The following is a 14541-nucleotide window of genomic DNA, read 5'->3' on the forward strand; positions in this document are numbered from 1 at the left end:
GCAAGGAGCCTTGTACTGTAGCACGGAGAAAGGGTCCCTGGGAATGCTGCGGCTTGTCCCCACTTGTCCTGTAATGTCCCCACTTTGGACAGGTGTAGCTTTCGGCCGCTAACACTGGAGCTAAAAACAAGAGACTCTTGGCCCAAACTAAGAGCCACTGAATTCGAAGCTCTGAAGTCAGACCCCAGGAACCTGCCACTCTGCTGTTTAGAAAGTCCCTCAGGTGCGTTCAGCATATAATATTTGAGACACATGATATATTGGTTTTAGGCCCTACAGACAGTAGTTCCCAATATGAGTTCCAGGCTGGGGAAAACAATGCATGGTACCTTTCAAAGACACGGATGCTCTGCGCGTCATTATTATTATTTGCGTTGGTAACTGTGTTCACTGTTGATTCTAATATCCAACCTCGGCAGGATGTTTCAAGCTTACAGAACGCCCTGACGTGGAGGACCTCATCTAATCCAGGCAGCTGGCTGGCTTGATTTATCCCCATTTATTAGATGAGGAAACAGAGAGGTTAGGTTGCCTGCCAAGATGGGGCAGGGGCAGGACCTGTGACCCTGGTGCTTTGAGTCCAGCTCTCCTCTCTTTCCATCCCTCTGTCCCTCTGGCTCGAAATCCTCCTTCCCACTGGAGGACGAACTGAGGAGGGCTGAGCAGAGAGGGAGGAATCAGAAAGGGTTTCCTCTCACTCCAGCTGTCAATAAACCTGTCTGTGTTCCCTGTGCCCAGGCTCAGAGCAGCTGCTGAACTCATGCTGAGGGGGTGAACTGCTCAAGGTGCCCGTCTCCAATCTCACTCCTAGCAAGTGGCACAAACCGGAGTTACCCAGGAGCTGTGATCCAGCAAGCAGTGATCGCACCCGGCCCTAGCTGCCTGTATCTGCTGCTCCTGGGAGCACCAGGAGCCTGGGTGCTGGCACAGAGAAGTCCTGCAGGATCTCCAGAGCAAAGGAAGCTGAAGGCTGCCCTTGGCCCCTCCCACCAGGATGCCCAAGATGACTCCTGGACATTGTCCAAGATGGCCTCACCCACTTCTGTTTCTTTAGGAGGGGACGGGGTGGAACTGAGGAGGCGGGATAAACAGGGCAATGAGTGGGAAAGGCTGGAGGTCATTCCTGGCAGCTTGCACATGTTGGATACTGCCAGCATTCCCACGTGACCTTCCAACAGTGCTGCAAAGGGCCCACAGTCTCTGTCTAGCTGCTTCAGTTCTCACCCCAGCTCTGCCACTCTGGAAAGTCTTGGGGCCTCAATTCCAGAGGCACAGGGTGAAGGTGAAAAGAATAGAGCCATATCCTTGCTGCATGACCCTAAGCAAGTAACATCACTTCTCTGAGCCTCAGTTTCCTCATCTATAAAATGGGGATGTCATTAATAGTGTTTACCTCATAGAGTTGATGTGAAGATTAGATTCCATAAAATATAAAAAGCACCTGACACGTCTAGGCCTCTATAAATTTTAACTGTCACCACTACCACCACCACCCTCAGTTTCTCAGTCTGTGAAATGGGAATAATCCTAAACCCTGCCCTGCCAACCTCACAGGGGTATTGTGAGGTAAGGTAAAACTGAAAATTCCATGAGGACAGAGACTGAGTCTGCTTTGTTCCCCTGAGGCATCCCCAGGATTTAGAATAGTGCCTGGAAATATTAGGTGCTTAGCAAATATGAATGAATGAATGAATGAAGTGTGGGGATGTATCCTGTGACTCTGAAGGTACTCCACAGGGACGAGCTGCTTTTGTTTCTAATGAGTAGTCAGTGATGTCCAATGACAGAATGGGTCATGTTGGGAAGTGCTGAGTTCCCCATCACTGGAGGCAATTAAACTGGAAGGTCACTTGGCACAGGTGTCAGAGATGGGACTCACACATCAGGTTCAGGTTGAACTGGATGACACCTCGAGAGTCCTTGCAACTCATGCTCATGCATTCCATCCCAAATCCTTCAGCCACCAACTGCCTTCTCTAGCCAATTCACATTCAAGTGAATGTAAAACCAGCCCTGGCATCCTCATGCTGGATGTGGAGTCACAGACTCCACCCAGATGCATGGCCTCAAACCACACTCGCGTCCACACACACTTACTCCACTCGGCACACACAGCCGCTCACCGAGCAGTCGTCACCATCACCACTAACAACGGCAGCAGCTGAAGTACTGAGCGCTCACTGAAAACCAGTGGGCTCAGCCCTGTCTTGCTCCAAAGCCTGTCCTCTTGAGCCACACTGCCTTCCTAACACAAACCAACAACCAAACCAAAGCAAACTCCACTGGTTCTCACAAGGCCGATTCCAGCGCAGCTGACATCCCAACCTCGGTGGCAGGGGCAACTGAGCAAACCTGCCCATTGGGAAGGAAGGTCATGAGCCCAAAGGCACGTTTTCACCTCAAGTGCACGTGCACTGGTCTCCAGGTTCATGCAAGTGTGGAACCCCAGCCAGCAGCGGACTCCTGCTGGGGCATAAGCAGCACATGGACCCCAGCTTGCGAATGGCTCCAACCCACCTTTGTAATTCATCTCTATGACTGCCTTCCTCAACCGTACATCACAAACTGGACCCTTCCTGGTCACCTCTGGGCCTCTGCCTTATCAGGGGTGCTTTCTCTTCTCCTGGCAAACCCTATTCTCCTGCTCAGCAAAGCCTCTTTGATCCCTCTCTGATCATCCCTCCTCCGTGCTCCCTCTATAACACCTGTTCCGGTCCTCCATTCCAGTACTTACTGCAGTGTTCTCTGGCTCGTTGTTTACGTGTCTGCCTCCCTTGCCAGACCGTGAGTCCCTTGGGGCCGGGGCAGCGTCTGATTCAATGTGCAAGCCCATCTGTGAGCGCAGGGCCTGGCACTGCAAAGATGCCCAGTCAACACTGTGGTTTCATTACTAATGGCCAGGAAGGTCCCCACACAGGGCACTGGCAGGGTTAGCAGTGGTCATATAGTGGACACTTTTCACTGCTGATATAATCCATCCACATGGAGCTGAGTAAGCAGGCGAGGAGAACATCTGCGGCTCGTTTCGAAAGCAGTAACTTCCCAGAAGTGGATGGCGTGGCATCGGGATGTACCGTTCACACTGCTCCTAAGTGGAGCCCGGCCAGTAGACTGCCTTGCTTTCACCCAGCCGACTTTCTACCATTTGTTGGGGGATTTCATCACAGAAACTGGCTCCCCACCCAACCCTGCCCGACACACATGGCAGGATGACCTGGAAATCCTCGAACCCTGGTCCTGCCACAGCTGGCTAGGTGATGGCAGGCCCACCCCATCTCTGGGCCTCCATTTGCTCATCTGAAAAACAGGAGAAACAACCCCTGGTACATCTGCCCTATAGGGCTGGGGTAAAAGGGGATGAGTGAGTAAAAGACAGAAGGCGCTTTGGAAATATGAAAATGATTCAAAACCAAGATGCGGGGCCAGATGAGGTTGGAAGAGGAAGGCTCTCTTCACTCTTGTAGCTTCAAATCTCCTACAAGACCCACAGGCAAGGTCCTATCTGGGCCTCGGCTTCATCACTTGTCAGATGGGGGGTTCAGCTGAATCAGTGTTTTCCAAACTTCATCATTTGTGAACCCCTGTCAACACGTTTTCACCACCTCTACACATCACCTGAACCATATTTATTTTAAAATTTTGTTTAAATTGACTTTTTCTAAACTTTGAGCATCTGCTTGAGCCTCATTCTAAGCAATTTTACACATGACAAAACAGTTTTCATGTGTTAACTACATTTGTTTCTAATACACATTACATAAATATGTGACAATTAAACCAAACCACGTTCATCCAGGTCCCACTGAAACCATCTTGTGCACCACTAGTGGTCCATGTCCATTCTTTAAGAAACACAGAGAGAGGATCCTTCAGGCTCTTTCCAGCTCCAAGAGCCCAAGGTTTACATCTGTGTGATGCACCCACCTGGCACCCAGCCCTGGAACAGAAGCCCTAGGAGATGGTAAGATAATCCCCACTTTCCAGAAGATTCCAATCTTGTTTGTGAAAAACTGTTTTCCAGTTGCTTCAGTGTGCTTTACTTGTATTTTATTTAAAGTTTGCTCTAAGGCATTATACCTAAATGTATATATTATAGTGGGATGAAAAATTAAGTAGGTGACAAAATTCAGATTATAGGAAAGTCAGGGTAGGAGAACGGAGGCAAGGCAAAATGAATACATAAAAGGCTTCCTGGAATTCTTGAATGCTCCCTGGAAGAGTACCACAGATTGGAGCTCTGAGCTTCCTCGAAGCCAAAGTAAAAATGGAAACATGACTCATTCTCCTTTCATTCTTATCAGCACGGTACATATAAGCAATGTTCTCATCTGCGTCCCTGAGGTAAGTATGATGTGCTGGTCTCTGAGGCTGCTGACCTAGGCAGGAAGATGCTGCTCCCTTCTCCTGACAGGTGTCCTTGCCTCTCTCTGAGCCCAGCTCCTGTGCTGATGCCACTGTGCTCTTCCCCCAAATGCAAGTTGGATCAGATCACTTCCCTTTCTCAAAAATATATACTGTTTTCCTCTTACCTCCAGAATGAAATTTAAAACTTTCAGGCTTGTATTCAGGCACCACCATGAACTAGCCCCAAAGTATCTTTAGGGTCAAATCTCTGGGAACCTCACATTTGGATCTCAGTGAAACTGCCAGAGTCAGATCTTGGCTCTACCACTTAGAAGCCGTGTAACCCCAGGCAAGATACATAACTTCCCTCAGACTCAATTTCCTCACCCTTAACATGAAGACATAAAGAGCTCTGTCTCATGGGGTAATTCTGAGAACCGAACGTGATGACCCTGGAAAGGCACAGCTCACATGCCGTTAGCTCTTCTGCGGGGCCCTCTCGTTATCTCCTGGCCTGTGCTCTTGCTGTGGCTTCGCTCTGGCTGCCTTTCCCCTTTCTTTGTTGACTGAAATCCTATCATTCATCCAGATGCAGCTCAAGTGCCACTTGAACCAGGGGCTTCCCCTGATTTTCCCAATCAAAAGAGCCCATTCCTTGCTCTCTTTTCCCACAGCACATAATTTATATGCAATACAATACATGCAATACATGCAACACTCAGCTGCGTTTCTCACCCTGGAGGGTTACCTCCTACCAGTAGGCTATAGAATCCAAGTGGTAGATTGCTACTGTCACAAAAAAAGAAAAGAGAAGGGAAGAAAAGGCTAGAAAATATCAGCATGCATGGCATGACTCTGTATTTAGTTCTGTATATATAACATATGTATGTGTGCATGTGCTTGGTCACAACACAAAATGATTTTCTTACTAGAGGTCACAGCCAAAAAATGTCTGGAAGCCGCAGCACTATCTGTGGGTTCGTGGAGGGCAGGAACCAAGCACCTCTGTGTCCCCAGCAGTTAGCACAGAGCCTGGCACATAGTAGGTGCTCAGTAAACACCAACTGAAGTGACCTGAAAATCTAGTCATCCGGAACAGTGTGTTTACTAGGGTATTCCAGGTGCCCGAGATTCAACTGTAAACCCCCATGTTCAGCCACAATTTCTGGGGGCCCCATTCAGGCACAGGGTCCACCCAGCAGGACTGCAGTTACCCAGTGGGGATTTCAAAATCGAGGATGCTGGGAAAAGAACAGTGTGGCTTAGTCCCTGCTTACCCAGGACCCCCTCACAAGACTCCATTTTCATCTTCTATAAGATGGGAGTGATGATGCCAGCAGCACCCATCCCACAGGGAGAGAACGCAGTGAGGAAAGGCCTAGAGTTGATCTGGTCCTGCTCTTCACATCAAGTTTGCTGAGAAGGAACATACACAAGCACATGCTTATCCACATACACATGCATGCACATACTCACACTCACACATACACACACACACACATAGTTACAGACATGCACATACACATACATTTCACAGGTGGGAGCGTGGAGGCCCAGTGAGGGCAACTGACTTTCCTAAAGTCACACAGCAGACTAGGGGCAGAGCTGGGACTAAACAAGTCCCTTGGGTCCCAGACCAAGAACGAAGAGAGGACAAATGATGTATTCAACAGAAAGATGTTTGGAAAAACACAGAAGGTCCCTTTCAAGAGTGAGAGGCGATGTCAGGCCCATCTGCACGACCTGCAGAGGCAAGAGGCTGCAGTGGCCGACATGGCCCTCTCCTCCCGCGCTGCCCCTGCGTTCCGGCCCATCCCCAGCTGCCAGTCCCCTAGGGCCACCTGTGCCAGGACAGCACCCTGTCCTGCTCTGTAGAGCCAGAGGGAGCCGATGTCTTTGGAAAGCATGGACTTGGAGGCAAATAGACCCGGCTGTTACTCAATGCCAACAATTCCTGGGCCATTTTCTTAACCCCTCAGGGCTGTGGATTCTCATCTGGTAACCACAATTACTGCTCCATTTCCATGATTCTTGGGAGAATGAAAGGAGACGAGGAAAGTTAAGGACCTGGTAAGTGTGTATAAACTTTAGTTCCTGCCCTTCTTCCCTCTTCCTCGAAACCCTTTATTCCATCCTCAGAGATTTCTTCCAAACAAAAACAAAACACCTCTGACCATATCTCCTCCTGCTCTAACACCTTCAATGTCCTACACCAAGAGAAGAAAGTCCAAGCCTCGCAAAACACTCAAAATCCTTCATGGATTGGATTCTGTTCCTTTACCTCGTTAACCCTTTTGTCCATCAACGGAGCCATCCGTTTTGTCCATCCACTGTCACCTGGGACCACAGGGTTTGCTGAGAATGAACACACACACACACGTAAGCACACACTTTCATGTATACGTGTGTGTGCGCGCGCGCACACACACACACACACACACACAGCACTTTCCCCTCAGACTTGCCTTCCCCACATCCTCCCTTCAAAACCCCAATTCCAAAGCCTTCTCGCGGCTGGAATTAGTCTGCCTGTGTGAGTTTAGTTCCAGAACTGGGTGCACTTCAGCACGCCGTGTCATCACTCCTTGCGTGCCGGCCTGTCTTTCCCCAGAGACCACGAGCGCCCAGGAGGTAAGACCCCGATCTTGGGCCGCTGGGTGACACTCAGTCCAGGCACCCAGGGCTCTCACTGAAGACTGCGGTGCAGGACTCCCTGTGCGTGTTGGGGCCCACATGCCAACAGCTGCACTCACGGCCTGTCAGAATCACTCGGGCTATGGCCTGGAACATTTGCACAACTGCTCACAGCATCCAGCAGGCATCTGAATCTGGATCCAGGGCAGCCACCGGCTTTCAAGGGAGTGTGGCATGGCAGAAAGGCCAGCAGGCCAGGCAGCAAGGGACCCTGGTGGGGGCTGGGTGACCTTGAGCAAAGACTTCCCTTCTGTAGGAGTCACAGTCAAATTCTGAAACCTATAAATAACACTGAAAATAAGGCTACATGCCTGTCTGAGAAGGAACTAGGACAACCGAGAGCTTTTTCAAGCTACATGCATCCCGCCCAAGATTCTTAACTCTCCTCCTCCTAATAAATGTATATCAGGATCTGGGATGGTGGAGAAGAGGCATGACTATTATTCTGAAAGGCCCCTGAGATAACTCTGATTGGTCATGTCCCCAACAGCAACCCAGTTAGGCCCACGATTATACTGTTCGGTACCGAAGCACAAGCTGTAGAGTCAGTCCTTGCGCAAATCTACACCAGGGCACGATGCTCAACCAACCCAAGGCAGGACACAATGCCCTCCAGGCAGAGTGCAGGGCAGTGGGAAAAGGGTTCTTCCAGCACAGAAGGGAGAAAAGGGTTTGCTGGCCAGGGCTGCTGGGTGGAGGGAGTGAGCCTGCGTGTCAACCACCGGCAGGTCTGGCCTGCAGAAGGGGCTCTATAAATGGCAGCCTCCTCCGCCCTCCTCCTCTGGGGGAAGTCTGTCTTTCATCAGGCAGGAAGCAACTAGGAGGGAAGGCTATCCATCTTCCTTCTGCTCCTCTGAGCCTGACCACAGCCTCTGGCTCAGGAATGGGCCTGTTACAAAGGCTCGAAAACCCTTTCTCATTCCACAAACATCTACTTTATGACCCTTTCTCATTCCACAAACATCTACTGTATGGTTGCCCCGTACCAGGTCCCCAAGTTAGGGGCTCCAGAGGAGCAAGACCCGCCTGCACCCCTCAAGAGGCTCCCCGTCCAGGGGGATGACTGACTTTCTGTCCACCCTGATTACGAAGGTCCCCATTAGTCCCGTCTCTTGGGTGCCTGAGGCGCTTAGGCCACACCACAGGTGCCCCAGGGAATTACTGGCTGACTGGAGCCAGGGTTAGCCAGAGAGCCTCTGTTAATGACCAAACAGTGCGTTCTGAGCAGATCTGGGAGCCCTGGGAGGTGGTGGGAGGGGGGACCGTTTCCCTGACTGACTGCCCTGAACTTGCAGTGAGCCATCGATCCTGCTTCAGCCAGGAAGGCCGGCCGTGGTGTCCACGACGCCTCACCTCTCTCTCCACTCAGAGGCCCCGCTGCAGAGCCCATCTCCTGCACGCAGCATGCCCACCATCCCACCCTCTGGGCATGCAGTGCCTGGTAAACAGGACTCTGTAGGGGGCAAGCCCCCATCCCACCCGGCTCCCACACACAGAAGCTTTGTCTGAGCTGCTGATGCATAATACATGGGCACAGGCCTGGACCAGCCGCGGGCCCATCTTGGACAACAGGCCCGTCACTAAGAGGCTGTGAGGGGCGCAGCCAGGACACAATGTGCTCCAGTTAGAGCTGAGGGCAGTGGATAAAGGGCTCACTGGGGCCCTGGAACCAGCCCCTCCCCCAGCACACAGTGCAGGGGTGGAGAAGAAGGCTGTCCTCAGAGGGCCCCGGGGTTGTCCTGAAATCCTCCCAGCCGCTTTCCAGTGCAGCCTCCAGCCACATCCTTGACTCCTGGGCTTGGCTGTTTCTCCCTGTGGCCCGTGGAGAGTCATCCAGGACCCTTCCTTGTCTTGGTCCCCATGTTCCTTCCTTAAATGAGTTTCTGTAGCAGGCATTGCCACCGTCAAGGTCTATTTTGCTCCCTGGGGTCTTGGGCTCCCTGATCTTGGCGACCCCAGAGGCCCCTCACCTACCCACACCCACACATCAGTGGGAAAACAACATGGAGATAACAGAGAATAAGAGAGAGACATAATGAATCATCACCTACTACGCACTTCCTAAAAGAGGCCATGCACAATTTTATGTGATAAAACAGCACCCTTTGTCTTGCAGGGTGTTTAAGTAGGATAGATCCACATGCAGTCATCTCTATATAAGCAGAATTGGGGAATTACAGGTACAGCTGCTTTAGCAATAAGGGTCTGGAAGATTCCCTTTTGAACCACCATGCAAACACACTGAAGATGTGTTCAGAGGGTCTCGCTAGCACAGAGATGCTTCCTCTGAGGCCCGCTCCCAGAAATTCTGATTCAGAAGGTCTGGAAGAGAGTCCAGGAATCTGCATCTGAATAAACACCTAAGAGATTCCAATGCAGGTGGGCACAGATGATGCTTTAAGATGTATTGGTTAATGAAAAATTACAGGTTTCAAATACCCAAGTAAGTACCACACACTGGTGGTTCACTAAACAACCCACAACAAACTAAATCAATAATGATAGAGTTAAACTCACAGCCATTTTCAGTTAAAAAGCAGAAGCAGCAGCAACTGGACATTGGAGCCAACTCAAGATGACACGGAGGGCAAAGAATGCTTACTGAGAATTCCTGGGTTTCTGGTACACAGCAGGAGCTTTGCCAAAGACTGCAAGGCACCAGCCACGTTTGTAAATTTTAAGGCCCCAATAAACTCTAGGGATGTACTAATTTGGGTTTCCAGATACCAAATATGGTTTGATAATCCTTGGGTTTTTTTTTTTTTTTAACTTTTAATTTTATATTGGAGTATAGTTGATTTCCAATGTTGTGTTACTTTCAGGTGTACAGCAAAGTGATTCGGTTATACATATACATGTATCTATTCTTTTTCAAATTCTTTTCCCATTTAGGTTGTTACATAATATTGAGCAGAGTTCCCTGTGCTATCCAGTAGGTCCTTGTTGGTTATCCATTTTAAATATAGCAGTGTGTACAAGTCAATCCCAAACTCCCTAACTATTCCTCCCCCCACCCTTACTCCCCACCCCCAGTAACCCTAAGTTCATTCTCTAAGTCTGTGTAAAATAAAAATTTATGGAATTATGCTTCATTGGCTGTTAAGACTCTAAGGAAGGGCTTGCAATTCCAAATCTGTTCTCAACCCTTCAGGGACAGACTGGTCCCTCTATATTCACTTTCGGTTCTTGTCAACACACACATGCATCTGCGACAAGAGATTTTAAGACCTTCATTAATTTTATCTGTTTCTGGAGTCCACCCCAATAAAAAATGAGCAATGCGGACACATTTTACATATCAGGATGTTTCTGAAAAGTAGAAAGTCGGACCCACCTAACTGTTCAATAATAACAGGCTGATAAAATCAAGTATATTTATGTTCACATGACAGACTATTATAATACAAGCATGAAAAGTGTGTTTTTGTCTTTTTTTTTTTTGCGGTACGCGGGCCTCTCACTGTTGTGGCCTCTCCCGTTGCGGAGCACAGGCTCTGGACGCGCAGGCTCAGCGGCCATGGCTCACGGGCGCAGCCGCTCTGCGGCACGTGGGACCTTCCCGGACCGGGGCACGAACCCGTGTCCCCTGCATCGGCAGGCAGACTCTCAACCACTGCGCCACCAGGGAAGCCCGAAAAGTGTGTTTTTGAAGCATATACCATATTTCATCAAATCGAACTCAACTGATTGTAGGACTGACCATTATTTCATTATTTTACGTTCTTCCGAGAAAGAAAAACATGTAGTGATAAGCTAGGACATGCTGTCTATTGAAAATATATCCCAATTTCAGAAATCACAAAATGTGCAATATTGTAATCAATGAAATATAGTAATAATACCGTGAGAAAATGCTCCTGGTACAATATTATAATAATAAATGCAAAAGGGAGGATATACTTAAATATACCCATAGGAAAAAAAAAAGTGAAAGGAAAAGCAGAAAAATGGCCCAGAATGAACACATATCGTCTTTATAATCTGAAAAAGATATCATTTTTTAAAATAATCATAAAAATAAGTCCACTGGAATGGGTAAAATCATGGCAAGCACGTGCACGTCCACAGAGAGCCAGTTCCCACAGTCGCACTCCCTCATGCTGAAGAACTGCAGCTGGCTTAGGTCAGTTGTTGCTCAGTACATGGGATGGTTCCCAATGTTTTGCTAACAGAAGCCTTAAAGTGCTTCTTTCATTTTCACTCTTGGGTTATTTCCGTGGCCACCTGCAGGGTGTGGCATGGAAGGTGTCAGCTGGCAGCTCTGTGAGTTGGAGTTAAGGGACAGGTTGGTGTGTGAGGTCCATTTTCTCTCAGATCCTATTTCTCTATACGTGAACATTCTGGACTGTCCTGAGGCCGTGCTGGCCTCCCTAACCCACCTCACAGAGGTTGAAATTCCTCAACTGGGGAACAGAGTATCTTACTCTGCAAGGTGATAAGTCATTTCAGTAAAAGTGAGATGAAAACATCAGATCCTCAAGATTTGGGACCCTGGGAGAGACGTACCCTCAGGTACTGAAGATGGATGTAGGATCTAGTCTGAGGCCAGGTTTCCACAAACAGAACTTAAAGGCACAAGGGGCTTGGGGAGGACGAGGGAGGGATGGGAGAGTAGGTGGGGGCGATGAATGAGAGGAGGGGATGTGAGGGAAAATGCAGAAGGGACATGACACCAAAGGAAAGGGCGCGAAAAAGGAAACCTGGTGCCTGGGAGACAACCTTCTCCAAGGAAAGCAGCAAGTCAGAGTCCATGCCCGCCTCCCTGCAGGGCCAGGGAAAGGCCGGATCTCTACCATCTTTGGATGCCATGCCTAACTCCCAAGAGGTATCTGGATCAGTAGGAAAAAAGGGAGGGGGTGGAGGTAAACAGAAGGGTGTGAAGATGCAGGACTCACACAGGATCCATATCCCCATCAGGATGTCCCCCGGCTGTGCCCATGCCCAGCAGCCCCAAGGGACCAGCCAACACGTCAGGAATGGTCAGAACATTGAACTGGGGACCTGGAGACTAAGGTCTGAATTGTGACTCTTTCAAGTGACCTTCAGTACATCATGTGCCCTCCAGTACTCAGTGTCAGGAAAAGTAAAATTGGAGGGCATAAATCAAGTGATCTTTAAGGCCCTTTCTGATTTGGACATCTATGTTTCCAAAAGAGGTGCAACTCAGGGAACTCACTCACTTAAAAATTTTTTTATTTTATTTTTTAATAATTATATACTTAAGGTGTACAAGATGATGATTTGGTATATATCTATACACAGTGAAACGATTACTAAGGTCAAGCTAATTAATACATTCATCTCCTCGAATAGTTGCCATTTTGTGTGTGTGTGTGGTGAGAGCACCTGAAATCTACTCTCTTGGTAAACATCCAGTATTCAATACAGTATTATTAACTATAGTCACCATACTGTGCATTAGATCTCTAGACTTGTTCATCCTATTAACTGCAACTCTGTACCCTTTTACCATGACCTCCTCATTTCCCCATCTTCCTGCCCCTGGTAACCACCATTCTGCTCTCTGCTTATACGTATTTATTTGGCTTTTTAAGATTCCACATATAAGTGAGATCATGCAGGTTCTTTTTCTTTCTGTGTCTGACTTATTTCACTGAGCATAATGTCCTCCAGTTTCATCCATGTTGTTGCAAATGGCAGGAAATCCTTTTTTAAGGTTGAATAATATTCCACTGTATATCTACATCACATCTTCTTTATCCGTTCATCTGTCGATGGACACTTAGGTTACTTCCATATCTTGGCTATTGTGAGTAACGCTACAATGAACATGGGGGGTGCAGATAGCTCTCTGAGATACTGAATTCATTTCCTTTGGATATAAACCCAGAAGAGGAATTGCTGGATCATATGGTAGTTCTATTTTTAATTTTTTGAGGAACCTCCATACTGTTTTCCATAACGGCTGTACCAATTTACATTCCCACCAATGGTGTACCGGGGTTTCCTTTTCTCCACATCCTCAACAACCCTTATTATATTTTATTTATTTATTTTTTAATAATAGCCATCCCAACAGGAATGAGGAGATATCTCACTGTGGTTTTGATTTGCATTTCCCCAATGATTTGTGATGTTGAGCACCTTTTCATATACCTGTTGGCCATCTGTATGTCTTCTTTGGAAAAATGTCTGGTCAGATCCTTTGCCCGCTGTTTTAACTGGGTTGTCATTTGTTGTTGTTGATTTGGTTTTTGTTTTTTGCTATTGAGTTGTATGAGTTCCTTTTATATTTTGGATATTAGTTCCTTAGTGGATATATGGTTTGAAAATATGTTCTCTCAATCCATAGGTTGCCTTTTCTTTTTGTTGACGGTTTCCTTTGCTGTGCAGAACATTTTAGTTTGATATAGTCCCACTTGTTTATTTTTGTTTTTGTTGCCTGAGCTTTGGGTGTCATATCCAAAAAATCATTGCCAAGGTTAATGTCAAGGAGATTTTCCCCTATGTTTTCTTCTAGGAGATTTATGGTTTCATGCCTTACATTTAAGTCTTTAATCCATTTTAAGTTGATTTTTGTGTATGCTGTTAAGATAAGGATCCAATTTCTTTGCTTTGCGTGTGGATAGCCAGTTTTCCCAACACCGTTTATTGAAGAGACTAATCCTTTCCCCATTGTGTTTTCTTGGCACCCTTGTAGAAAATTAGTTGAGTGTATATGCTCGGGTTTATTTCTGAGCTCAAGTCACTCATTTTGTTCATCAAACAATTACTAAACATACATCATCTGTGCAAGGCACAGCGTTAGGACCACAGGAGAAAACGCAAAGCAGGATGGGAGGCCACACTCACGGAACACTGAATACTTGTCAGGCACCAAGCTACCCTATATTAGCGACAATCCTAAGGGGCAGGTATTATTTTTTCCACTCTACAGACAGTAAAACTGAGGCTCAGGCCTGTTCGGTTATCTGCCCAAGGTCACAGAATGCTAAGTGGTTGAGTTGAGAGCCTAACCCAAGTTAACCCACTACGCCTCGTCTTCCTGCTAAGAAAAAGAGCTCCACCTTTGCCTTCAAAGAACTCACAGTCCAGTGAGTGTCTCAGCCAACCAACAGAACAGCAATACTGAGCGGGAGGCAGAACAATGCCTGACTGACCCAACAGAGAGATGAAGGAGTAGAGGAAACGCTGGCATGGAGTCTGCCTGAAGCTTGACTCAGATTCCAGATTCGCAGTGCGGAACCAGGGGTAAGGGAGGGGAGGAGCGGCACTGGCATTTCAGGTAGAGGATACGGCACAAGGCGTGAATGCAGAGAGGGTGAAGTTCATGGGCCATCGGCAAAGGGCAAGGAGTCTGCTGCTGTTAGAACAGAGGAGTCTGGAGACAAGCCTCAGAAGACAGGTGGGGCCAGGCAGCAGGGGTCTTGGATGTCAAGTTAAGGGTCCGTAGTGAAGGGGTGCACCCCTGGACCTAAGGCAGCCCCCAGCCCTTCCTCCACAAGGTCAGGAGGAAAACGCAGAACTTCAGGGCAGGGAGTG

General features: G+C 48.1%; 1 protein-coding gene across 4 annotated transcripts in view; it reads right to left on the reverse strand.

The window, feature by feature from the left end:
• The window catches only part of CORO2B (coronin 2B), a 146989-nt gene that overhangs the window by 101743 nt on the left and 30705 nt on the right, over positions 1–14541 (reverse strand). Inside the window, exon 1 of one of the 4 annotated variants that reach the window (XM_032623969.1) lies at positions 9556–9575. The exons of the other annotated variants lie outside the window; for them this stretch is intronic. Coding sequence (XP_032479860.1) covers positions 9556–9561 — 6 coding nt within the window. The 5' untranslated portion in view covers positions 9562–9575. Of the gene's footprint in view, positions 1–9555; positions 9576–14541 lie in introns of those variants that run through there. 4 annotated transcript variants of the gene reach the window in all.

This window comes from Phocoena sinus, chromosome 2 (genome assembly GCF_008692025.1).
Source record: "Phocoena sinus isolate mPhoSin1 chromosome 2, mPhoSin1.pri, whole genome shotgun sequence".
In the NCBI taxonomy this organism is placed as follows: domain Eukaryota; kingdom Metazoa; phylum Chordata; class Mammalia; order Artiodactyla; family Phocoenidae; genus Phocoena; species Phocoena sinus.